Here is a 25149-nt window from a genome sequence, read left to right on the forward strand (position 1 = left end):
AACCCTTAAGAGACAAAGCACATGCTTTAGGAATCTTTCAAATAGGCAGCTCCCCCTAGTGTGTTTAAGATGAGATTTACACAAGTTCGATTTGCAAGGAAGTTTTGAGGTGCACATCTCTTGGATAAATTAAGGGATATTTTAATCAAAAGGTTTGATCTCAAACTAAGCATTAATTTTAATGGTGTAAGGAAACATTTCAAGACCCAGATTTTATTTGAAACACTGGTTATAGTTTTTCATATTTAACACTGAGTCTCTGTTTTCTAAAAAATCAAAAACTACATGATCTTTCAAAAGAAAATGAAAAGGAATATTCTAAAGACATCATTACATTCTTAATTAGAAATTATTGGGAAGAAATAAGTATAGAAGGCAAAAACAATAGATTCTACTCGAAAGATAATTGTATTTTTGCTTTGTGCACGAGGGTAGCAGTAATTATGTATTAAACTGTACAACTGAAAAAAGGTCAGGGACAAATCTAATATTTGAATGAAAGAATTCCACTTATTAAGTATTTTGAGTTTGTTTAAGGTCATTTGTGGTCAGAATTAGCTAAAAGGACAGTTTAACCATGTTTATGTTATGGATTTCTTCAAAGATTGCACAGTATTTTATAACTTGAAATTTTCTCAAATATTTAAATTATTTTTAGCCATCATTATTCTTTATCCTAATTTATAATCTACAAATAAAATCATCTTGGTAAGCTTTTTTTTGGAGGGGCGGTGGTCAATGTTCATGTAAACCAGCCATGGTTTTTTCATTTAAAAAATTTTCCTTATATAACCATAATTTTTGTTTAGCCTTATCGTTAATCTGTTTAGCATGGTCAGCAGGCCATAAGCAAAATTGTGTGTGTGTGTGTGTGTGTGTGTGTGTGTGTGTGTGTGTGTGTGTTTTGGTTTTAGGTTCTTTATTCTCTGATCCTTCATTTTCCTACCAACCTTTATATTGAGCTATAACTTAATATACAAATTCTAGGTTTGAAGCTTAGTGAATTTTTATATACACTCTTGAAAAAAAAGTTGAACTTTTGCATCTACTGACAACTGTTCATTGGACTTTCTATAAGTATTTCTTATGATTATTGTTTCTTGGGATGTTAGAAGTTTACTCCATCTTCCTCATTTTATAGATGGATAAAGTAAGGCCCGGAGAAGTTGAAATGCTTAATTTCTTCACATTTATGAAATATTTTAAAAGATTGCAATTGGTTATGGAACAATTCTGTAGATTTTATTAGTAATTTATATATTAAAAGGTACATAACCAGTAGATCTGTTAAAGGTACATAACCAGTAGATCTGAGTCTCTCAGGAGTATATCTATAATTTTCTAATGACATATGCATTCTATCAGTTCCTCTGAAAATCAAGCATTTCATTTTGTCAATGTGTTATAGTCTTTTTTGTACCACCCTATTAAAACACTGTTAGATTCAGGTGGATTTCCTCCCCACTCCCTTGTTTGGAAAAAACTAATGTGATGGGTGGGATAGTTCACAGGAATTTTTTACCATTACTGTTTTAAGGCCTAGATACTAATATATATATATATGTATTTAATGTCACTTTTTGATTTTGTATTTCATAGTTAATTATATTTCTGATGTAGTTAATATAGAGCTATTTACCTAGTCAGTTAATTAGTAAATTTTTCTAATGTAGTATGCCAGCCAGAATTAGTGCTATAATTAACTTCTTACCTGGTCAGTTTTGTAATTAGTTAACAAGCATGTTTTTTCTCACATAAGATAATTTTGAAAATCTCTATTCATTGTGTTTTAAGATTCAGAAAAACCTGCTTGGCTCTATGAGTTCCCATTCTACCCATGAGTTCCTGGCAAGTCAGATAACCTCTCAGCCTATTTCCCCATTAGGAAAATGGGATGAAAGGATCTATCTTGCAGGATTATGGTGACGATTTAGTGATGTACAGCATAATTTATTGTAACACATGCATTACCGTTTTTGTGACTCCTTTTAGTTTAATTTTAAAAACTGAAATTATGGGTACATAGAGTATTTTATTCAGCTTTTTTTCAGAACAAGCAGTGGTGATACGGAAAGAACTGCTTTATTGGAACTGGCTGTGCCTGGCTCTGCCACTTACTACTTTGTGTTGTATTGACAAATTCCTTAACCTCACTGAATTTCAAATGACTCACATACAAAATGATAATATCAATCTTGAAAAATTGTATAAGAATTAGAAATAATATTTGTGAATTATTTAACAAAGTGCCTGCTTGGTACATGGTAGGAACTTAGATGATGATAATCTTCCCCAGTAATATGGTAAACATTTGACAGCGTAAAGCTTTCTAATCTGAAACCTTTGAAAAAACACAATAAAAGTTGTTTCATAATTCAACATATGTCCATTATGAGAAGCTGGAATTAGCCATTCAGTAGTTCCAGCTAAAGTAAAATTTCTTACCATAGGAAGCACAATGGTTTTTGGTTTTGAATTGAAGCTCTATAGATTGTTCCAGAAATACTTTCCTGTTGGTGTTACAAAAGTCTTTTCCTCCAAATCTGTTTCTTGTTCACAGTTTTATAACAGCGAATACTTATAAGTTTTTGATTTTCAGAGCAAGAAAGATTTAAGCTTCTTTGAGGAAATTTAGATCTGAGTTCATTTCTAGGGCTTTGTTAACAGTATATTTTAGAATTCAAGTTGGTGATGGTTGGAGAAGGGGTGAAAGGAGGATGTTTTTGTCTGGAAGAAAGGTCAAATATAAAATGTATGATCCGTTTTATTGATTGTAATGTAGACGTACTATGGGGAAGAAAACATAATAGGATAAGCCTAGAAAGAATTTTTTTATGTAACGGTATTTCTTCTTTAGAGCATAAGTGATTTGAAACTTGATTATTAGTATATTAAGAGATAGCTGCAAGTAAAAAGTATTTTACCTTTTAATTAAGAGGATTAGTAGTAACCCGAGGACAAATTAATATCAGCTTGGTGATGTCTTACCACTACTAGTCTCTATGTACTCTTGCCTTTTTCATCTGTGCCTTCAAAAAGTATGACATTCTAACATTTTTTATCCATTAGTTTTGCCTAGATCAGTTAGGGGACTCATGGTGAAGGTCTTTGGAAGGATTAAATCATCAAAAATTTATTATAGAGATAAAAACAGTTCTGAATAAGAAAAAGTAATTGTAGCATTAGCTATTAGGTTATGTAATTTGTAACTAGTAAATGACGAGATTGATTCTGGCCTGTTAAAGGAATACTTTCCTTTGTTTTAAAGCTGTTAAACCTAATTAGATATTAGGAAACATCAACAAAGTTCTGCGTATTCTAGTGTTTAAAACTGGAACTGTCCAGTTTTTCCGAAAGGATTAAAAACAATAGATGATGATAATTATTTTATTATTTTTATTTTATTATTATATTTTATTATGGTGACATTGATTAACGAAATCCAGTAAGTTTCAGATGTACAATTCAACAGTAAGGCATATATATGTTGCATTGTATGTTTACTGCCCAGAGTTAGATTTCTTTCTGTCACCACGTTTGACCCCTTTTGCCCCATCTACCTCCCTCATCTCCCCATACATCTGGTGACCATTAGTCAATTTTTATTATTTGACAGTAGATTATTTTTAATTACTGGAATTGAAGATTATTGAGTATGCAGTGTTCTGTGAAAGATAGGCTACAAAAAAACCACACGTTGATGTTACAAAGCTTACATCAAAGAAAATGACAAGGTGTAGTATATCTGGATTATCAGGAATAAGCAAATTGATGTCTGGCCTCTGGTAATGCCTTTGTTCTGATAGTTCCTGATCATTTATGTACTTTGGCAGGTAATAACTAATGTAAAAATTGGAATTTTTGTTGTGCAGTTTTAGTTGTCAATCCCATTTCTCAAAACCAGTAAGTTAGAAAAATCAAGAAATTTCCTGCAGAGAATTGGGCCTAAGTCAGTTAGTAGAGAGAGTAAAAGTTCTTTATATCTAAATTTTATTGTTAACCCAGGATGGATAATATCTAATCCCAAACAAGATTAATATATTGAATGTAAGTCCTAATGTATAAAAGTCATCTTATACTTAACTGGCAGGGGAGAGAGATATCATGATCACGAAGGTGATTTTCCCAGGGCGAGGCTTATCCATTGCACTCTGAATATGTTGATCTCTGCGATTTCCCCAAATGTGGGAAACTTGGCTGCATAATTTGTGATAGTGGGGGACTGCATTCGCACTCTCCTCTGGCTTTTTTGGGTTCGAATGTTAGATCGTTTCTACTGCAAATAAAGCAGTAGTAGTAAAAAAAAAAAAGTCATCTTGTCTTATTCTTAGAGCTTCCATTTTAGTGAACTATATATAGCAGCAGTCTAAAACATGTAACAGTCTGCAGTTATCCATATGTGACATCTGCTTTTTCTTGAGGTTCATTTCTAAGGTAAGACCTTGGTGGATTTGTATGTATAGGTAATAAGGCTTATAAAAATTTATAAAAAGTAAACCAAAATGTGCGTTTAGTGTTTTGTTATCCCAAAATGTCATTTACTTTGAGAATTTAAAATTGGAATCTAGCAAGAATGAATTTATAGAAACTCTTTACTCAAGTATATATACCTATGTAATGGATTTGGAGAAGTTTAAATATTTCCTAAGAAATTCTTACTGAAATTGGACCATCTAGAAAATGAAAAACCATATTTTTTACAAAATGAGAGCTCTTAACACTAATCTTAAATTATTTATTCAATGAAATTATTTTCAGCTTGGCCTTCAGCTGTAGCATATGGAAAACAATAGACTGTCAGTTTTTCCAAGTGCTTATGATTTTTTTCCTTTATTAAATTGAATGCTTTATTGCTAACTTTACTAATATGGAACATTTACTAGGCAGTTACTTCTTCATTTTCAGTTGTAGTCCTGAAGATAACTTATGTAGAACGCTATGGTTGAATTCCACCTTTTTTTGTAGGACAGCTGTTGGTCTGTGAATGATTCTTTGAAACCATATTCAGTGTGGATGTTTTTAGAAGGAAGTAACCATAATGGTTAAAGATATGATTTAACCAGACTTTTGCAAAGGTAATATCTATAGATTTGGTGGCAATCAACAACCCAAATTGATAATTAATCTCAATAGGATAGGCAGATCTGTGTGATTTATTGTGATCACATTTTCAATTTTTATCTCTACGTAACTTCACTTGTCTTTGGAAATATCTTTTCATCTTGGCTTTTGTTTTTATTTATTTTTTAACTTTCTGCCGTGTTTCTAACATGTTTATTATTACACGCTTTGCTGGAATAATTTTCCCCCAAATTATTCTTATCTTGTCCATTTGATATATTGTATATGTTGGGCTTTTTTTTATATATAGAATGTTAGTATTTCTTAAGTAAAATTGTATTTCTGATACCCGCATTCCTCATTTTATGCTGGTATAAACACTGTTTGACTGCTACTCCTTTTTAAATATTGCCCAAACCAATTATTTATTTGTTAAAGTAATCTTATTCAAACTTTACACTCTAGTTCAAATGTAACACTCAAATTCCATGAAATTATTCAGTATTTAATGTCAGAGATGTTGAATTTATATTACTGCCCTTTGATGCAGTAATACTTAACCTTATCATTTATTGAGTTTCCTTAACATTAATTTGTTTCACACAATCAATTTTCCAGTCAGTATTTCTTGCATCATTACTATTTGGTTAATTATTTAAATCAAATTTTAAGATATTGTTCCTTAGTCATTATATTAAAATGAATATATGGATTCCTCCTGCTTTTGCTTGTCTTAATTTTCCATCTGCTTTTAATGCATGTTTTTAGCATATGGAATTATATGGTTAGGTAAAGGAACTATACTGGTATGTAATTGTATAATGGGATTACTTGAAACTAAAAATATATTTCTTTTAATGTGGAATTTTAACATGTTTTTCTGTAGTCATAGACCTTAATGTATTCTAAAATACATTAAAATGAAGGTTTTTATGCACTAGCAGGTTTTTAAAGTTTTATTTTTGGATACTAAGCACATTTTAATTTTGAAGAGTACTTGTTTTGAATATGTAATAAATGCCATGGTTAAAAAGTTCAGGCATTATAGAAAGTTGTATAGGTGCTCACTCCGTTCTTCAGAGGCAACCATGGTTAGTTAATCAGTTTGTAAGGTATCCTTCAGAGATCTGTTGTGTATAGCCAAAGGTATTACTTTAGAATTTTTCCATCACAAGTCTCATGCCATACCACTTGAGATGTTAACTATAAAAGTAATAATCTTGCTGAATTCTAAAACAAACATAAAACTTGTAATTTTGGCCTTGAAATATTGATTTAAATGTATACCTGCCAGGCCTGTATTGACTTAAATAGTATTATTATTATTTTTTGTTTAGAATGTGTAATTAACCTGTTATATAGTCATCTCTGTAACATAATGAACCTCCTCACTCTTTGAAAAAATAGCTAAACAGTATTAATGACAACAAATTATTGAAGGAAATATAATTAGCACCTCAAAACTGATTCCATAGATCTTATTAAGTATATAAATATTAGTACAGGTAGTAAGCAGATATTAAAAAAATTCTGGTTGTGTTATGTAGATGTCCAGAGTTTAAGCAGTACTGAACTAAAGAATGTTATTTATTCTACTTGGGTCGTGTTGCAAAATATGTATTAAAAGATTCTTTTCTCAGTTCTATGTAATTATAATGGTGTTTATTATTATCAGTATTATGACTAATAAGTCTCTGGGTGAATTGTATCCTAAGATGCTTTTCTTTTAGAAATAAGTTTAAAGTAGAAAACTATTATGTTTAATATTAATGTTTCTATATTTAATATTTTCTTTATAGAACCTGAATTTTGACAAATGATGTAGGGAAGTGTCAGAAAAAGTTTCTAAATGAATATGAGATGGTTTGTCAGATTTTATAGAATTATTGTTAATCCCTTTATTATATCTAGTGATAGAGAAAAATAAAAGGGTAGATAATGTAGGCTTCATTTCATATTTTCAGTATATAGATTCTACAAAGATACAAATAAAGAGAACCTAAAGATCTAGTCTAGCAACTTAACTGTTAAAAAATTTTTAATAACAGTCCTACTTAGTACTTGTCTGGTATGCGCATGAGAACCTTTAGTGGTATAGTATGTATTTTTGAAGGAATCTCTTTCCATTTTGTTGTTGCTGTTATTGAAAAGGAAGTTTCATATGGCAAAAGGCACAGGCTATTTCTGAAAGTTTTTGATATTTCTGCTAGGTGTTATACTTTTAACCCAGATGTATGAGACATATACATTTTAACATCCCTTTTTGTTGATTTCTATGAACCACAGCTTTCCTGGCATATAGTAAAATAGCTAGACAATAATAGGTGTGTGTTAGCTGAAGATGCTGTCACAGGAGAGCTGACGTTTGGTGCACATTTTTCTCTCAATAAGCTGACGGCATAAGAAAAGTGTAGCAGACACAAGTAACTTGGCTATCCTTATGAGATTGTTCGAAGGACTGGAGACATGGTGGTGCATGGTGGCACTGAAAGAAAACTTGAGCCCTTTGGTCTTCCAGTAGAGTAGCCACTAAAAGTTTTCGAAATGCTCAGGACTGCCTTTTTTTTTTGCTTCAGAAGGTAATAGCTAAGATCTGTTTAAGGGTATGGTAAAATTCCTGTGCCCTTTCTCCCACTACATTTTAAATTTTGGGATAAAAATTGAAAATTCTGATTCTGAGAACCAGGCTAGTTTGTATTTGGAGAGAAATTAGTCATATTTCTACTCATCTTAGTTATATACTTTAAATTTTCTTATTGGTATCTTATGCCTTAGTTGAATTAACACCATGATATTTTTAAATTATTGAGAAATTAAATGAAAATGTTTCCTATATAAAATCTCTTTTACCTGAGGCTTTCGACCAATATTTAAATCAGATTTTCTAAATAACAGGATTCCCATTAGCAAATAGCTCTAGAGGTAGAATATTATATTTTGCAGTGTATTTTCTGGCGTCATGACTAGATTGCTTTGCCAAGAACCACTGCTTTCAGAGGGAAGCATCTTAAAATTCTGCTAATGGCAAAAGCAAACTTTTAGTCCCTCTACTGGTTGCCTTTGTCGTAGCAGAGCTTATTAATTTATTTTTTTAGATGTTACAACTAATATAAAAGCTGTTTATAACTATGATTAAGGTGAATTTTGAAGTAAATTCTAACATGGGCTCTTCCCCATTTGAGTGACTTCCTGAACATACTTAAGAATAAAAATACAAAATAGTTACTCTTAAAAATAAAGATTTCAGAATATCTCAAATAGGTGAAATGAAGATGGTCATATTTTTCTTTACTTTTTTCTACCTTTGATCTTTATCTGAATTTTCCAAAATTTAAAGCCTTTAAAGAAAATATTTTTTTGTTTTTGTATATATACTCTCTGAAAGTTGGCTGAAGTTACATAGTTTTCAAAAGTAAACTGCTAAATATCACGTTACATTTCAGTGTGTTTTTGTTGGGAGAAGGTATATTGATTTATATATAGAAGAATTGATAGTGCTTGCTTTGTTAGCACATGTACTAAAAGAATTGATGGGTAAGAAATCACAGCAACAGGAAGCCAAGTAAAGAGTCTTAACTGTAGTTAAATTTCGCTGAAGATAGAATATATTATGAAAACCAAACAGATTGTAACACTGTTCATTGTTGAATGAATGTAGCATAATCTAGGTTGGTGTAGAATTGTATGGAGAATTAGCTGCTACCAACAGGACCTTTGTAAGTGCTGCAGAAAGACCATGTGATTAGGAGTTGGAATAAGGTTTTGGCTTTGCCAGTTAACAACTGGGTGGCTTTGAGTTATATCAGGTTTTTAGGACCAAATGAGATAACATAAGTTATTGTCATTAGCAAGTACCTGGTTATTATACTAATCTCATGCATAGCCTCTGCGGGGAGAGTATTATGTATATAAGACTCTAGTAAGGTTTCAACTAGAGGTTTTGTTTTGTTGTCAAGGAAAAAAGTAACTTTGATTTTAGTGTTTGAATTTAGCTTAAATTTTAATAACTTAAAGACTTTTTGCTAAGTTTGAGTACATTTTCACTTGATTTTTAGACATTCTGGTTATATTTTTTAGAAAGTGTATTAAGTTTTGGATTGACATCTATAAAATTCTTAATACACCATAGATCATTGTTTATTAATTGTAAATATGACCAATTCTCTGGGCTCTGGAGGATAATTCTTAAAGTGCTTATACAGGAATAAGAATGGATGGATGTGAAAGTTTTGGTCAGAAAATATGACTTTGACTTAGGTTAAAATGGTACAGAGACACTACTGCAAGTATTTGGTCCATGCTATTATGGTGGCTTTAAGAGATTTGCTGATATGTTTTTGAAAGGCAGCAAGTCAACCAAAGTAGTTTTAACTTAAGGGTGGAATCAAGATACTGTGTTTTGAAGACATTAGGATATCTTGGTTTTCTTTATCTCTCTTTGCCAATTTTTGAGCTGAAATGTGTTTGTAGAGACCAGAAGAGGAGAGTTATATGTATTCATGGGTACATATGTTTATTATGTATGAGAGTAGAGTTTTATATTATGCATCTAACACAGTGCTTGATGTATGTATGGTGGCCACTCAGTAAATGTTTGAATGACAAATGTGAATGTGAATGGACAGTGGATGGCTGGACAGATATAGAAGGGAGGTAGTGTACCCCTGTAACCTAGTAAATTTATGAACTGTTTTGTGTTACATTTTGGAAGCATTCATTTATATTGAGGTAAAGGTAACATAACTATATTTTTGAAGCGTATTGAAGTTTGATTTTAAATGGTTCTGTGAATGTGGGCAGGTTCGTATTAGGCCGTAATCAGTGAATCAATGATGTTTAAGTGCTCAGTGCTTAAATATTTTGTGCTTGTGGCTGAGGATGAAACATGACACGATCCTTGCCTTTATTGTATTGAAACACATGAAACAGCAGCAAATAATACAAGATGATGTATTTTTTAAAAATTGTAGTAAAGAGAACAAAATTTACCATCTTAACCATTTTAAGTGTAGATAGAGTTCAGTAATGGTAAATACATTAACATTGTTGTGTAAGGTGTTATAAATTAAAAATAATTTATTAAGGAGAGAAAGGATAAATGCTCTAGGGAAGTGGTTTTCAAAATATACTCTATGAAACCACTTCAGTTTTATTTGGAGAAATATTCTATTTATCTATATTTTAATTTATTTAATTTAGATTTGCTATTAGAATTTAGAGAGGGAGACGGATGTAATTATTCAAGGCCAGAATAATAGAGAATGTTTCATGGAAAAAGACAATGACTTAAACTGGGCCTTAATGATTAGGAATTGTAGGAGTTGTGGACAGGGAAAAGGGAAGTATTCTACTTGAGGGAACCAGTTAAAATTCAGAGATGAGAATGAACATTCCCTGTTTCTAGATCCGTGAGAAGACCTGCATCATTAGAATTTATTATTTATGTTAGGGGTGAAAAATGTAAGAAGCAATATAATATTTACAAAAAATGTGATCTGTTTATCATGAATGTTGTAGAGGAAGAAGAGAAGGTGTAAATTCATGTTTTTTTTCCACTGCAAGATTTCTATAACATTTGAATGCTACTGTGCATTCAAAATCTTCTAGAGGTTATATCCGATGTTTTGTTCTGTTTGACCAGAGGAAACTTTCTCCATCTGGAACCTTTGTTACTTGGACATGTTTGAAAAATGTATATGCTACTTAAAGGTTATGTGACTTGATTAAGAAATTTAATTTACTAGATACTCCCTCCCACACACACACTTTATGACGATTAGGTTATAATCACAATTACTATATGAAAAAGTATAAATTCACTTAATTTGCATCTTATCAAGATCTTAAAGTGATTCATATGCACATTAGAATCTGTCATATACATTCTGCATCATATTCAATACTTCATTCTGTCATTTCTTGAACACTGTTAGTAGCAGAGAATTTGTTACCTTTGATTTAAAATACAGGGTTTACCCTCTTGAAATGTTTATCCTTTGGTCATAGTTTTATACAGAATGTGCTTAATATCTCACATGAGAGCCATTTATATGTAAAGAAAAGCATATGTTTATCTGAGTCCCTCAGAAGATGTGTCACCTAGAATTGATCACATTGTTCATAGAGTGACTTGGCCAGAGATTTGAATGAAAGTTATTTCACCTTATGTATAGAGCATTTGAGAGCTCTTTGCTGCTGTGTTCCATTGTCTGTGTTATTGTTGTCTTTGTACACCTTTCCTTGAGCAATTTCTTTAACCCATACTTCTTAATTTTAATTTTTCATATTGGACTATTTTGCTAAGCTCAGAGTAGCCCTACTATTTACATGGAACCAGCTCTTAGAACCCATAGTCATTTGGTTAGATATTTGATTGCAGGCACAGATGTTCACCTGTTTTTTTGCCTGCCTTTTGAAGAAGTTTCTCCGTAAACATTGTCTATATTTTAATTTGTAATATCTAAATATGTCAAATTATTAGAATTGAATTGTATTTCATTTAAAAGGAGTCCCTTTTAAATGAAATACTTTTAGTTACATAAATATAAATGCTTACTGTAAAAATTAAAACAATCTAGGAAAAAGTGAAAAATAAACCTTTTTCTCTACCTATTTCTACTCCTTTAAAGTTATTCTCTATGTTTCCTTCTAAACTTTTTTTTTAATGTACAAAGGTATACTCTATATAAAATGATAACAAGAATGGAGTGATTTATACATTATTCTAAGAATTGACTTTTTACTTAGAAAAATTAAAGTAATGTCTAGACCTTAATATGATCAATGTGTTTTTCAACTTTAGGGAAGAAACCCCTTTTTCTTGGAGCCAGCAATAATTATTACAATTACTGATGGGAGCAAATTGACTACTACCAGTGGAGTCCAGGATGAGGTAGGTTATGTTTATGCATGGTTATGCAAATACAGTTGAAAAATATTTTTATACTCATTGTCAAATATTGAACACCTTAAATAGGTTCTCTCTTTGATAATTTGATGCAATCGAGTCATCTGTCTTCTAGGACTCATCTACCTTCTTTGTTGTTTATAGCAATGGTCTCCAAATTTTCTTGATTAAGAATCTCTGTAAAAAAATTTGAGCCTACCCCCGCCCCATTTATATGTGTATTTTTGAATTTATGTGAGGGCGATAGTATCAGTTCATACAGTAAATTTATTGAAATTAATTTTTATTTTTAGATTAAAACATGGAGACAACATTCCAATAATTTCTTTCCATATTTCAGTGTATTATCATGTATACTCCACTGCGGACACTCCTAGACTAGAGTATAACAAAGCCATGAGGAGGTTAAGACTAGGAAAAATGAAGGTTTTGGGACATTTTTATTCTAAGTCAAATATAGTATAATAATTTACAGTTAACCTCACCAATTCTCTACCAGCATGCATTAATACAGAGTTGGTTGTGTGTGGTATGACAGGGTGAATACAATAGAATTATTTTAACTTTAAATTGTTTTTATTATAATATTTGAACTGTTCTAGAACTATTATCCTAAAAATATGTTGATATAGAAAGGAGATTGTTTAGACTACTTTCTTTACTGTTTGCATTTGCTTTAGAATCTTAACTTTAGTTTTCACTGTATTTATAAAGGTTTTGATTAAGTAGTAGAGTGTAGTTAAGTTTAGTAATTTTTAGAAATACTTTTCATTTGTGTGACATTGTGAAATGCATTTTGGACATGGAGTCAGGACATGTGGATTCTAGTCTTTGTTCAACTACTTTCTGGCGTTGAACTTTGTACCTAACATCTCTAAATCTCTATCCTTGTCCGTGAAATAAAGATGATAATTCTTGCCTTACCTCATAGGATTGTTGGAAGAATGTATGTGAAAGTGCTAGGTAGGCTGTAAAGAACAGAATATGTTATTGTGCCATGAAGCACTCGAACCAGAAAGAACTGTGATTGCCTGCTAGGAGGGAAGAGAGCCAGAGTTGTTTTGTTTGAGCAGTTAATATTATAGGGAATTTAGGCTTCAATTCATGGAGATAGAGCTGAAAAATTTAGGTAGATTAAAATTCATAAGTAATGTATAGTGTATGCATAATTAGTAGCCTTGGAATGCTTAATAGCTGACTTTTATGGGTTTTGGGGCTTTCTTGAACTTAGTCACATGTATGATGTCCTACCATTATCAGGAACAGGTAGACATTGCTCATATACATCAATGGGCAATAGAAGTGTTGCTTAACTTTAAATTTGAAACTCAAATTGATTTTTCCCGCTTTACGTTTCTTTTGAAAATTTGAGAAAGATTGAGGTATTAATAATCGGATCAGAAATATGATTATAGAACTCATAACAATTAACTTCTTCAGTTATATTTTGTGTAAGTTAGAAGTCTTTTGATGGTTTGTTTCATTTCATTTTATCCTTTATAATTTTGATTTGTAGTTGTGATGACTGAAAAAAGTATTTCTATTTTTTATTGTAAAACATTCCACGTGTGAGATTATCCATTCAAGGTGCTCTGTCTTACTGCCTTTGTAGACTTGTCCTTGTTTCCATATATCTAGATCTGTTTTGTTTGTAATGTCTGTTTTATTGGATCTCCTTTAGCTTTTAAAATACCTTGAAATATACATGGATATTGGAACTGCGCACTTTTCTTCCTAGGTTTTTGGGAAGGATATTATAGAAATGAGACTATGTGCTTTACAGTAGCCTAAAACTACCTTGCTAGTAGGTTGGGAAGATTTTCCTGTGGGAAAATCTTAATTCTCATATATGTTTTACAGTATTTAGCATAGTACTGAGAACAGAACTTACATTTAAAAAAATATTGATTATAGACACTGTTGTATTGAGTCTCGTAGTAATCAAATCAAAATTATTACCACTTCTTATCTGAGGCAGAAGGTTAGTTTATTTTAAAGTAAAGGTTTATTTTGGTTATGTAGTTGAAACATAGGTCTATGAGTTGTTCTGGTTTTCAAGTTTAGGACTAATGTCTTTGATCATATGCATGTTTGGTTCTTAATGTCCCAATAAGACTCATGTTGTGGGGAAGAGAGATAGTATATCTCTTATGTGCATATTGTCCAAGCTTAAGTTTTGCTAAAATGTTGTGATATATCAGTCTGTTCTAGCTCACATAATTAAATTAGGAGATTTATTTTAAGAAGGCTTTCAATTCATAAAAGTCATAAAGATGCTTTTTTTGTTTTGTTCTTTTGTGTATGTATGTGTGTGCACATGTATGCTACATATGATCTATAATGTAATTACTACTAGGGAATAACATAGAATTTCGCCTTTATGTCTCTTACTTCAGATCTCTTAATCTTTGCTTTTGGCAAAACTTGATTCTTTTTAGATTTATTGAATGAGTGAATGTGTTAGTAATTTTCACATTAGATATGTGTGTATATGTGATTCTTGACTGTAGCTGCTAGTGATATGACCTGTTACTATTTACACAGTTATGTATATCACTGGTATAATATCTTTTGCTCCAGAGTTATATTATCTCACAAGGTATATCTGTTCTGTTAGTGCTATTTTTCAGGAATAAGTGTTCTTGCTACTTTAAAACCATCCTTATGGCATATGAGGAAGCATACAGCTCATCTAGTTTATTTCTTTTATAAATGAGGAAATTGAGATCCAGGGAGGCAAATGCCCACCAGACCAGTGGTTTCCCCCAGTGCATCTACTGCCTCTCTAATTCTGTGTTTTGTGTTCTTAAAATTTATCTTCTGTTTACCTGTTTTCCTGTTTGTCTTCCTCAGCTTTCTATGCAGTTGTGTCATAGGTATTATGTTTTTATTCACTCCATGTACCGTGAATGACTATTATGACCAGGGCATTTCTAGGCCATGAGGATAACCAAGATAAATAGGGTGGATTTCCAGTTCTCAAGTTCACAATCTTATGAGGGAAATCACTTACTAAATAGTTTGGTAAAATAGAGATACGTACTAAGTGTATGGGAACATTGAAGAGGGAAGGTTACTGTTACCTATCTTGTGCAAGTGTCAAGTCCTGTGTGAATTTTTATAGTCATTTAAATTTGATTAAATTCAAAGATCTTGTGGATGGTTTGGTAGAGGATGTGGCTTGTAGTTTATATCTGTGATGTTTATGAAGAAGACTAGTATAAAGTTATTTTGAGCCTAAAAGTAGTTAATGGGAAAATTTGATGCCACATTGCCTCTGACCTGGCTAACTTCATACTGGCCAGAATGACCCAATTTCCTACAACTCGTTTGTTAAAATAATTTAAGGGTACTATTTCCTCTGTGACAGCTCATCACTTGGAGATGTGTTAGGAGTTAGAAGAGTAGTAGTTTGTTTTGTAATACGTACAAAAATCTTGAGCTGTATGTGATAATTTTACCTTAATTCATAATTGTAATTATCTTTTTTTGGCCTTATTTAATAAAGTCCAGACCAATGTCTGAAATATCATGAGTGTTTCTGGTGTGCTATTTTTGATAACGCTTTAGGACTTTTGTAACCATTTGTATTGGAAAAGTATGTGTATATTTTTTTTGCCTCTTTTAAAATGGAGCTATTTGATAAAACTGGTTGTTAGCAATATTTTCATTTAGGAAGAGTAAGTTAGATGGGACTTTGAATTCTGATACACAAGAAAACTAGATTGTTTACTGCCATACTAGTAATCTTTGATGTTGATAAGCATACTTGTGGCCAAATATTCATAGTACCATTCATCATGCTATATTACCAATATATCAGATGTTTTGGTAGAATCACCATATCATAATTAGAGTTATTGAAAGATTTTTTTCCTGGTTTTTATTCCTGCAATGGTCTTCTCTGGTAATGTTTTGCAATGGAAAAATATTCTGTACTATGATTCCAGGAACACGTGGCTAACGATATCGCTCAACAAAGTAGCCAGAAGAAATCTTGCCAGTACCTTCTTGGTGATGAATGACATTCCAGGAAAGTGTAGCAGTTATTTTTCTCTTCCTTGAAAGTGCTAATAGTAGTATTATCTTTCAAATATTGAGGTTTTTATATGCTGAAGAATCTTTCTGCATCTCTATCAATTGCCTTGGAGGCTAACATTTTAGAGAAGATATTTGCAGTCAAATAAACTGTTGGCCTTTGACATTAAAAGTTTTGCCTTTAATGAGCTTTCCCAGCTTTTTAAGACAGACAAAGACAATTACTTTTATAACCTCTTGGCAGGTGTTCAGAGAGGGCCTGTGCTTTTAGGAAAAAAAAAGTGTCCTGAGCAATCTCATTAATATGTTTAAGTGGCTGTAGAATTGGGGTGTTATCTTTTCATCTCAATTCTCAAAAGTTGATGCAGAAGTCCCATTGGTCTTTGAGATGTTGATTGATATTAGTGATTTTTCTGGATCATTCTGGGCAATGTAAATGGTTTTAGCTTTCATAAGGATAATCTGACCTATAATCAAGGATAATTAAGACCTATAAGTATAGTTTGTATTTAACACTTCATGATCTGTACTGATTAAAAAACAATCCAGAATTTATTAATCTTTCTAATATCTGAAAAAGTGAAAGAAACCACATTTGTCTTTGCCTGTATAAAATGTTTTTATTCACTTAAATCTCTAAAAATATGTGCCAGAAGCTGTCAAACTCTTTAAATTGTGTCATTTAAAACTTAAAAATACATATTTAAAATAGTCGTTTTTTTCCCCTAGTATACTTAGAATTTTGGAGTACTCTTTTTTCTTTTTCAAAAAGACCACTAAGGAATCTTGAGGGATATCACTGTAGTATGATAGAATGTATCAAACAGATCTGTGTGTAAGTGCATTTGAGTTTTCATGTTTATTTCTTAGTAGTGGTGCCTTTCATATTGATATTACTAGGGGCTCAATAGCAATATCAAGATTAGTTCCTTAACTGGTTTCTGATTCAAATGTTCTAAACATATGTACAGCATTACTGTATATGTTAGTTTCTATCAATGCAACTTTCCAATAATTTGTTGGATGCAGATTTTTTGTATTTTTTTTTTTTTTTTTTTTTTTACCCACATTTTTGACTCACTTCTCTCAGTCTCTGGAATTATTACTTCTGGTGTGCTATAGAAATGTATACATTATGTATGCAAAATGTAATGTATGCAATTATTAGCATATAGAAAATGTATGTAATAAAAATGCACAATTAAAAGGAGTTGATGAAATATTTCAATTTAATACCTGTAGTGAATTTTCAACAATTCACATTTGTAATACTTTTATTGAATATATCTTTTTTCAAGGTCATGTGTAAAGAAAATCTCTGAAGGATTGCCTGTAGATAGACACTACAGTAGAATAATTAAAAGGAAATGCTGGCTGATTATTCTTTATTGAAGCTATATAGCTATAATAACTAATATACTATCTAGAAATCTGTGGTATGATATATCAAAATAATTTTTATTCAGAGGGCGAAGCAACTTTTATCCAGCATTTGTTAGGTCGTCAGAACCAATAAGCAATAAGAGACACTGCACATGTAAGGAAGATTTCTCATAGAGACATTTCTATTACTCTTGCTGATTCTGGCTCTTCCATATATAAATTAAACTACTGTGATATTTAGAACAGTAATTTCCAAATGGCTACATCATAAGCACCTAGGGTGTTTTATAAAATACACATGCCTCAGCTTTAATTTGGGAAATTTTGTTTTAGTTGATCTGGGTAAGGAACTGAACTGGGGATCTGTATTTTTGGAAGTGTCCCAGTTGATTTTGATGCACAGATTTGGAAATCATAGTTTTAGACATAGTTTTAGAACATAGTATACCTACAAATATATATATATTTTAAAAACAACAAAAAATACATGTGAAAATGAATAACTTTAATAAAACAAGTTAAAACTGTTTTTGATTTACAAAGCCAGCAAAATACTTTGTTTAAGATAAAAATTCTTGATCTTTAGAATTATTAAACTCAGGATTGTGTTTCTAAGGGAAATGGAATAGGTCTTCTGTGAATATTTTTTATTGTGTTAGATGTAGTTTAGAATCAGTTATTAGATAGCCTTGAAATATTAACTTCTGTGCCGACTGCAGTCAATCTAGTTACTGTTTATGGTTTGCTGTATTGAGGAAGACTCTTAGACTCTGAGATGGGATAGAGGAAGAAAGGATAAGAAAAAGGGAATAATTAATTCGTATTATCTGTCACATCTGCTATCCATGGCTTAGGAGTTTTTGTCCAAAGGACAACATAATATTATTCTGTTATCTTTCTTATGCTTTAATTCCTGGTTCGATGTCCATAACTAGCATTATTTAAAACATATATGTATGTATATACGTGATCCAGATGAGGACAGTTTATAAAGAATTGATGATATTTACACTTAATTTTTGCTTTCTGAAGAGTTGCTGCTTAAATACCCTTCCATAATAAATTCTTCTGATTTTGAATTTTTAAAGACTATTTTAGGTTAGTTCGGCAATAATTTTCTTGCGGTGCATAGTAACCGGTTGTGTATAGGAATAGTGACATACCATACATTTAGTACTCCTGTGTTCTGGGTCCTAGAAATGCAAAGGTGGAATTAAGCAAGGCTCTTGCCCTTAGAAAACATATTACCTGAAGATATGCAAGTAAATAAGCATTTGTAATATATTGAGGTAAATCTCATGGTATAAATAAACAGAAGGTTCTGAGAGAGCATAGAGGAGCTAAGTTTTGAAGGATGAGTAAGGAAATGAGCCATGACATTTCATGAAGAGGAAACAGTACGCCGAAGTATGAAGGCACGAAAACGGTTTATTGGGCAACTATAGAATACATGAGTGGTGTGTGGAAATAGTAGGTAGGAGGAATGGATTCTTGAAATGTAGGAAGAGGTCAGATGATAACCACCCCAAGGAGACTGGACATGTGATTCTGTTAACATTTATAGGGAAGGAGGTATTGAAGATGTTAAGCAGGTGAATCACATGATCAAATTTGAATTTTAATAAGCTTATTCTGTCAGCAAGGTGAAAGAAAATAGATTGAAGATGGTAAACTGGGAAGAATTCACAAACTACATGCAACAATTCAGGAAAAACATGGGGCATGGTAAAACTAAGCCAAGTGCTGAATAGGAAGGCAGAAATCTGAAATTTGGTAGACATGCTAGGGAGGTCTTCAAAGACAATAAGGTAGGAGAAAAAAGCAGTGATTTATAGGGGTTTTGAACCCAAGGTCTAGGCTTGGACTTCAGAGGTTCTGTGAATTCCCTGAAATCTTATCCAGATGTTGCCCATCTATGTATATGCACATTTTTCTCAGGGGCAGGTTTATAGCTTTAATCATATTCTCAAACAAGAAAAACAACAAAAATGACAGTATTTTGAGGTTTCCAACTTGGGAATCTCTGTGGGTATTGGTAGTGTTAATTGACTAGGGCTATTGGATAAGTAGTAGTAGAAAGGAATATAAAATAACTATTTGAAAAAGTATCTATCTTTAGGGTACAAATGTTTTAAGGAGTTGTGAGCCAACTTTTAAAACAATAACCTCAAAGATTTTTCTTGCCTTTTAACATTATGTCTTAGGAAAAGTATTTTGTATTTAAAAACAAATTAGTGGACTTTATTTCTGGATTTCAATAGTTAGAATTTATTTTGAAGCAGATTAAATCAGCTTTAGTTACCTTATTATTTATTTATCAGATCTTTTACATTTTTGAATTTAAGACCATAGTGATGTGAACATTTAAAATTGCTTATTTCAAACAAGCGTGAACATTGAAATTCAGAATGCTAGCATAAAGGCATTCTGTATGGAGTGGGTACACCTTGTATTAGTGTCAAGTCAGTTAAAGAGGATGCAAGCTTAATTCCTTCTGTTTATCAGTGTGTAATTAAGAATCGTAGTAAGTTGGCTTTAACTGCATTGGCAGTTTTCTTCCAAATAAACTGAGTTAAAGTCAGCCTGTAGGTGTATTTCGTGCCTCTCCAAATCACATTACAATATGAGAGCGTGAAAAAGTTGAGTACTTGGTCCCTGATGAGGCACACTCACATAAACCTTAGGCTGCAAGTCGTTTATAAATACCTTCATTATACTTAATTAGCTGTATTCCATAAATAGTTATTTTATGTAATTTCCACTTTCAGTTGTGCTTTTCAGATGTAATACAATAAATTTAAAATTTTTTAGATTTGTATGGTGGAAATAAACTTTGCAGTGACTGGAACAATATTGAAACTATAATCTTTATATCAAGGCAAGGCTACATTTTGATCTAGACAAGGCTATTTTGGTATATTTTTCCCCACGCTCTGTCTTTTCAGGTTGAATTACTGATTTTTCCCCCCTTGTTTTGTTTGTTGTGGTTTTGATGTTTTTTTTCCTTTCAGCTAAAGGAGCAGCCCAGTGGTTTTCAAGAAGTGCCAAAGTGCACTGACTGTCTCATGATGACTGGTGCCTCAGGGAGGGTCATGATTCCTGGATACAGGATCGACCTGATCCTGGATGTCACTTCAAGCAGTCAGATCGTGGGGAAAAGCCTTGTCTAATGGCTAGCCTTCCTCAAAAGTCTGATGCTAGTCATCTCAGAAGGCCTCAGAAAAAAGCCTTAAAGGTGAGCAGAGTAGAGTGTAGTTCTCTCTGGGGGCTGTGACTATTTGTTGGAGAATATGATTCAACATAGAATGATATCCCTAACCTGACAGATACAGGTTCAATTGGTAAATTAACTTTAGTTTCTAAACTTGTTATGATGATCAGACCCCAATTTTTGAATTATTAGAAACTGCCCTCCTAACTTTAAGATCTATAAAGGGAGGAATTCGGTATTTCCTGGGTCCTTCAGAACCTGAGGTCAGTATCTGTTGTCTTAAAGGGAAACATTCTGCTATGATAGGTAAGAAACACTTTGGTTACAAAATCACATTATGTTGTTAAGTATAGATGAATTAAAAAAATTAGTCAGGTATTTTCTTTATTTATGTAGTTATTATATATCTATTATATATCAGGCAATTGGGCTTCAGGATTTGGAAAGACATTTAAATTTGATTTATAATTTCTTTATAAAACAGCCATCTTTGTAGCAGTTTTTGATTTACGTAGATCATATTTTATTCCATTCAACTTGAAGAATATTAGTATTGCCTGCATCATTTAAGTAACATTTTCAGCCCCTTGAAAAGATTCTTTAGAGATGTTTTGAGCATTTTGGTTTGGAAAATGTTTAAGTCTAGGCCTCTTTCTCTGTGCTTGAAGCACTTACAGAACCCATTTGTTCTTAAAATTATTGCTAAATTTTCAAACTCTAAAACCTGTCCTAAGACTTATTAGGGTTTTTTTTTTTAATTGAGTCACATATTATTATTTTAGAAAAATTTTGTTAGAAATAATAATATGGGCATGCACCATCCCCAGTGTATGTACATTTTGACATTTAGGAATTATAACTGTCACTGCTCTATTAATATTAGAAAACATGCAGAAATAGAAATTGAAAAAGATGAGGTGAAAAAACTTATGCAGAGGAAGTTCTCATAGTTTTTTCCCCGACACTATGCAGGATGATATGTTATACCTGGATTGGCAAACTTCTTTTAAAGGGCTATATAGTAAATATTTTAGTTTTTAGCCTATATGGGTTGTTGGAACTACTGAGTTCCATTGTAAAGTGAAAACAGTCATAGACAATACTTGAAATGAATGAATGTGGCTGTCTTCAATAAAATTTTATTTGCCAAAACAAGCTGTGGACTAGATTTGCTGGTGGGCCATAGTTTGCTGATCTCTGGAGTATACCCTATTTTGTAGACCACTGCCCTAGAGTGCGAAATTGTGGTATACTACTTCTGTTAGATTCTTTTCACTGTAAGTTTTAGAGTGCAGTTGATCTTCCTTAATGAAGTGAGCATAAAGAATACTAGAAGTCAGAATGTATTCAGTTTAACTGAACAAATACTTATGGAACACGAGTGATTCAGACACAAAGTTAGGTGCTGAGATCATGAGTTTGTAAGAGATAGGTAAACAGTTACAGCATGACATAACTGCTGAGAAAGTGAGGCTGGCACTGGGAAATGATGTCTCAACTTGGACTTTGAAAGATTAATTCCAGTTTGTGAAGTAGATGGGTGTAAAGGCATAAAAGTGACAGAAGAGAGCATGGAAGAACCTCATTTCTGATAGTTGGCAGACTGTTCAAGAAAGAAGCGGCAGGAAATGAGACTGGAGAGATTGGCATGGCCCATCATGTATGCTCTGCCAGAGAACTTGGACTTTGCCTTATAGGTTGACAGTAACCATTGAAGAGATATTAGTAGAGGAAACAGTGATCAGATTGGGATTTTAGAAAGATAGTGGCAGTAGTGTGGAATATACAAGGAGTAGATATTTTTGACAACTAATTTTTTTCACCCTCTTATAAAAGAGGACATAATTGTAGGTCATGTAATAAAGACATCAAGAAATTTGGAATATTATTTAGCAGAATGAACTACTGATATGCTGCAACATGGATGGATCTCCAGAACATTATGCTAGATGAACTAGATATCATGTATTACATGATTCTATTTTTTATGGAATGTCCATAAAGTAGATTAGTGGTTGCCTGGGGGTGCACTGGGAACTGGCTGCAAATGGGCAGGAGAGATTCTAAAACTGGATGGTGGTGATGGTTGTACAACTTTAAATTTACTAAAAATAATTGGGAATTTTTTAACTGGGTAAATTTTATGGTAGATAATTATTCCTCAGTAAAGTTGTTAAAAAATTAAAAAGACCTCACTTTTGAAATGTCTTGGAGTAAACTTCGTTAAAGAAATTCTTTCCATATTGCTAATTGCAAAGTAATTGCTCTTCTGAATATATATCAATCTTAAACTACTAGAACCCCCAAAAAGCATTTTTTTAAACTTAAAGGGTGTATACGTTGTAACTATAAAGTGTAACTGTAGGAACTACCAACTAAAATCAAATTGTTACTAAAATTTATAAAATTCACTTTGACTTTCTTAATTTTCCTTTACTTATTAAATACCATGAGAACTCTAAATGCTTATATTGGGTAATATTAAAAAGTGAGAAATAGGCTAAGGAAATTTACTTAATTTTTTTTCAAGGAAATAATTGCTAAAGAAAACCTGAAGTATGATAATTTTAAATTTATAAATTGTTTCCTTATAATCTTAAGTCATAGAAAATGAATAAAAAGAATACAAAACAACTGGAAAGTGGTTAGTTTCACTCAAATAAATATTTATTGAGGGCCTACTATGTGCTAGGTACTTTCTTACTGTTACTTTCTGTTATTCCTAGATGCTGAAATAATTTGAGGTTGAGCATAATCATTAAAATATGTGTTAAACTTAATTGTATTACTTTTTGTTGTTTACAAGGTAATTTCACAACTCAATTCCCAATTCTGTGAGAGTAAGGAAAATTAAGCTTAGTATAGACAATTCCTAAGTTAAGAGGCAGAGCTGAGACTTGACCATTGATTTCTTTTTATTTTGAATCTGTTGCTCTCTAGATTATAGTGTGGGATTAAAAAAAAAAGTACAGTACTGCATAAGGATAGTCATATAGATCACTGGATAAAATTGAGAGTCCAGATAAAATTGAGAGGCCAGAAACAAAACCCATACATTTATGGTCAATCGATTTTCAACAATGGAGCCAACATAGTAATGGGGAAAGAAAAATCTTTTCAACAAATGGTACTGGACAACTCAGTAGCCACTTAGAAGAGAGTGAAGTTGGACTCTTACCTGACACCATATACAAAAATGAAATAAAAATGGGTGTGCAACCTAAATGTGAGAGTTAAAACTCTTGGAAGAAAAAACAGACATAGATATTTATGACCTTGGATTGGGCAGTGGTTTCTTAGACATGACACCCAAAGCACAAGCAAAGAGAAATTAGATAAATTTGACTTAACCAAAATTAAAAATATTTGTGCTTCAAAGGATACTATCAAGAAAAGACAGTAACAGAATGGGAGAAAATATTTACAGATCATTTATCTGATAAGGTCCCAGTATCCAGAATATACAAAGAACTGTTAAAATAAAAAGACAACCCAATTAAAAAGTGGGCAAAGGATTGAAAAGATATTTCTCCAAAGAAGACAAACAAATGGCCAATAAGTACATTAAAAGATGTTCACCATCATTAGTCATTAAGGAAATGCAACTCCAAGCCTTAATGAGAGAGCACTTCACACCTATAATGACGGTAATAAAAAAGATAGATAATAACAAATGTTGAGAGTGTAGAGAAACTGGAACCCTCATAGATTGCTGATGGGAATGTAAAGTGATACAGCTGCTATGGAAAATAGTTTGGCAGTTTCTCAAGAAGTTAAACAGTTAACCTGTGGCCCCCAAAGAAATGAAACATGTCCACGTAAAATGTCACAGCAGCATTATTCATAATAATTAAAGGTAGAAACAGCTCAGTGTCCATCAGCTGTTGGATAAACAAACTGTCATATCCATACAATAGAATATTATTTAGCGTTATAATGAAATGAGATCTCTCATAAAGGAATGAAATTCTGAGACATACTACAACATGATCAACCTTGAAGACATGCTAAGTGAAAGAAGCCAGACACAAAAGGCCACTTATTGCATAATTCTATTTATATGAAATGTTCAGAATAGGCAATTTCATAGAAACAGAAATAGTGGTTGCTAGGGTTTGGGGGTAGGAGGAGATGCTAATGAGTATGAGGTTTCTGTTTTGGATGATAAAAATGTTCTGATATTAGTGGTGATGGTTGTACGACTCTGCCTCTCTGATTCACCTATTCTAAATAAATGAAATAAAAAAATGGAAAAACCCATATCTTTACCTCCACATACCATGTTTCCCTCTCAAGTGACTTTCTTAATTTATCTCCTTTCACAGCAAATTTAGAAATCGTTTCTGATTTTTCTTTGACTTCCTTTCTCCTTTTTAATCCTTTATCTATTATAATCTGGCTTCTGATTCATCCATTCTTAATAAGGTTTCTAACAACTCCCTCATCTTCCAAATCCAATCGTTGGTTTTTAATTTTTCTCTGATCTTGTTGAACATTCTTCACATTCCTCTTGGCTTCTGGGTTTACACTCCTGGCTTTTCTTTTGGTA

The 25149-nt window shown here is 32.0% G+C and overlaps 1 protein-coding gene and 1 non-coding gene across 3 annotated transcripts in view; both read left to right on the forward strand.

The window, feature by feature from the left end:
• Positions 1-25149, forward strand: part of INTS6 (integrator complex subunit 6) — an 83481-nt gene that overhangs the window by 7966 nt on the left and 50366 nt on the right. Inside the window, exon 4 of one of the 2 annotated variants that reach the window (XM_006909007.3) lies at positions 11864-11953. In XM_006909007.3, the coding sequence (XP_006909069.1) occupies positions 11864-11953 (90 nt within the window). Of the gene's footprint in view, positions 1-11863; positions 11954-20400; positions 20625-25149 lie in introns of those variants that run through there. The other variant, XM_015587110.1, reaches the window with a different exon arrangement.
• Positions 4076-4243, forward strand: LOC112477500. Its single transcript, XR_003045479.1, has one exon. It is a non-coding gene; the product is annotated as a U1 spliceosomal RNA (small nuclear RNA).

The sequence above is a fragment of the Pteropus alecto genome, unplaced genomic scaffold (genome assembly GCF_000325575.1).
Source record: "Pteropus alecto unplaced genomic scaffold, ASM32557v1 scaffold413, whole genome shotgun sequence".
Lineage (NCBI taxonomy): Eukaryota > Metazoa > Chordata > Mammalia > Chiroptera > Pteropodidae > Pteropus > Pteropus alecto.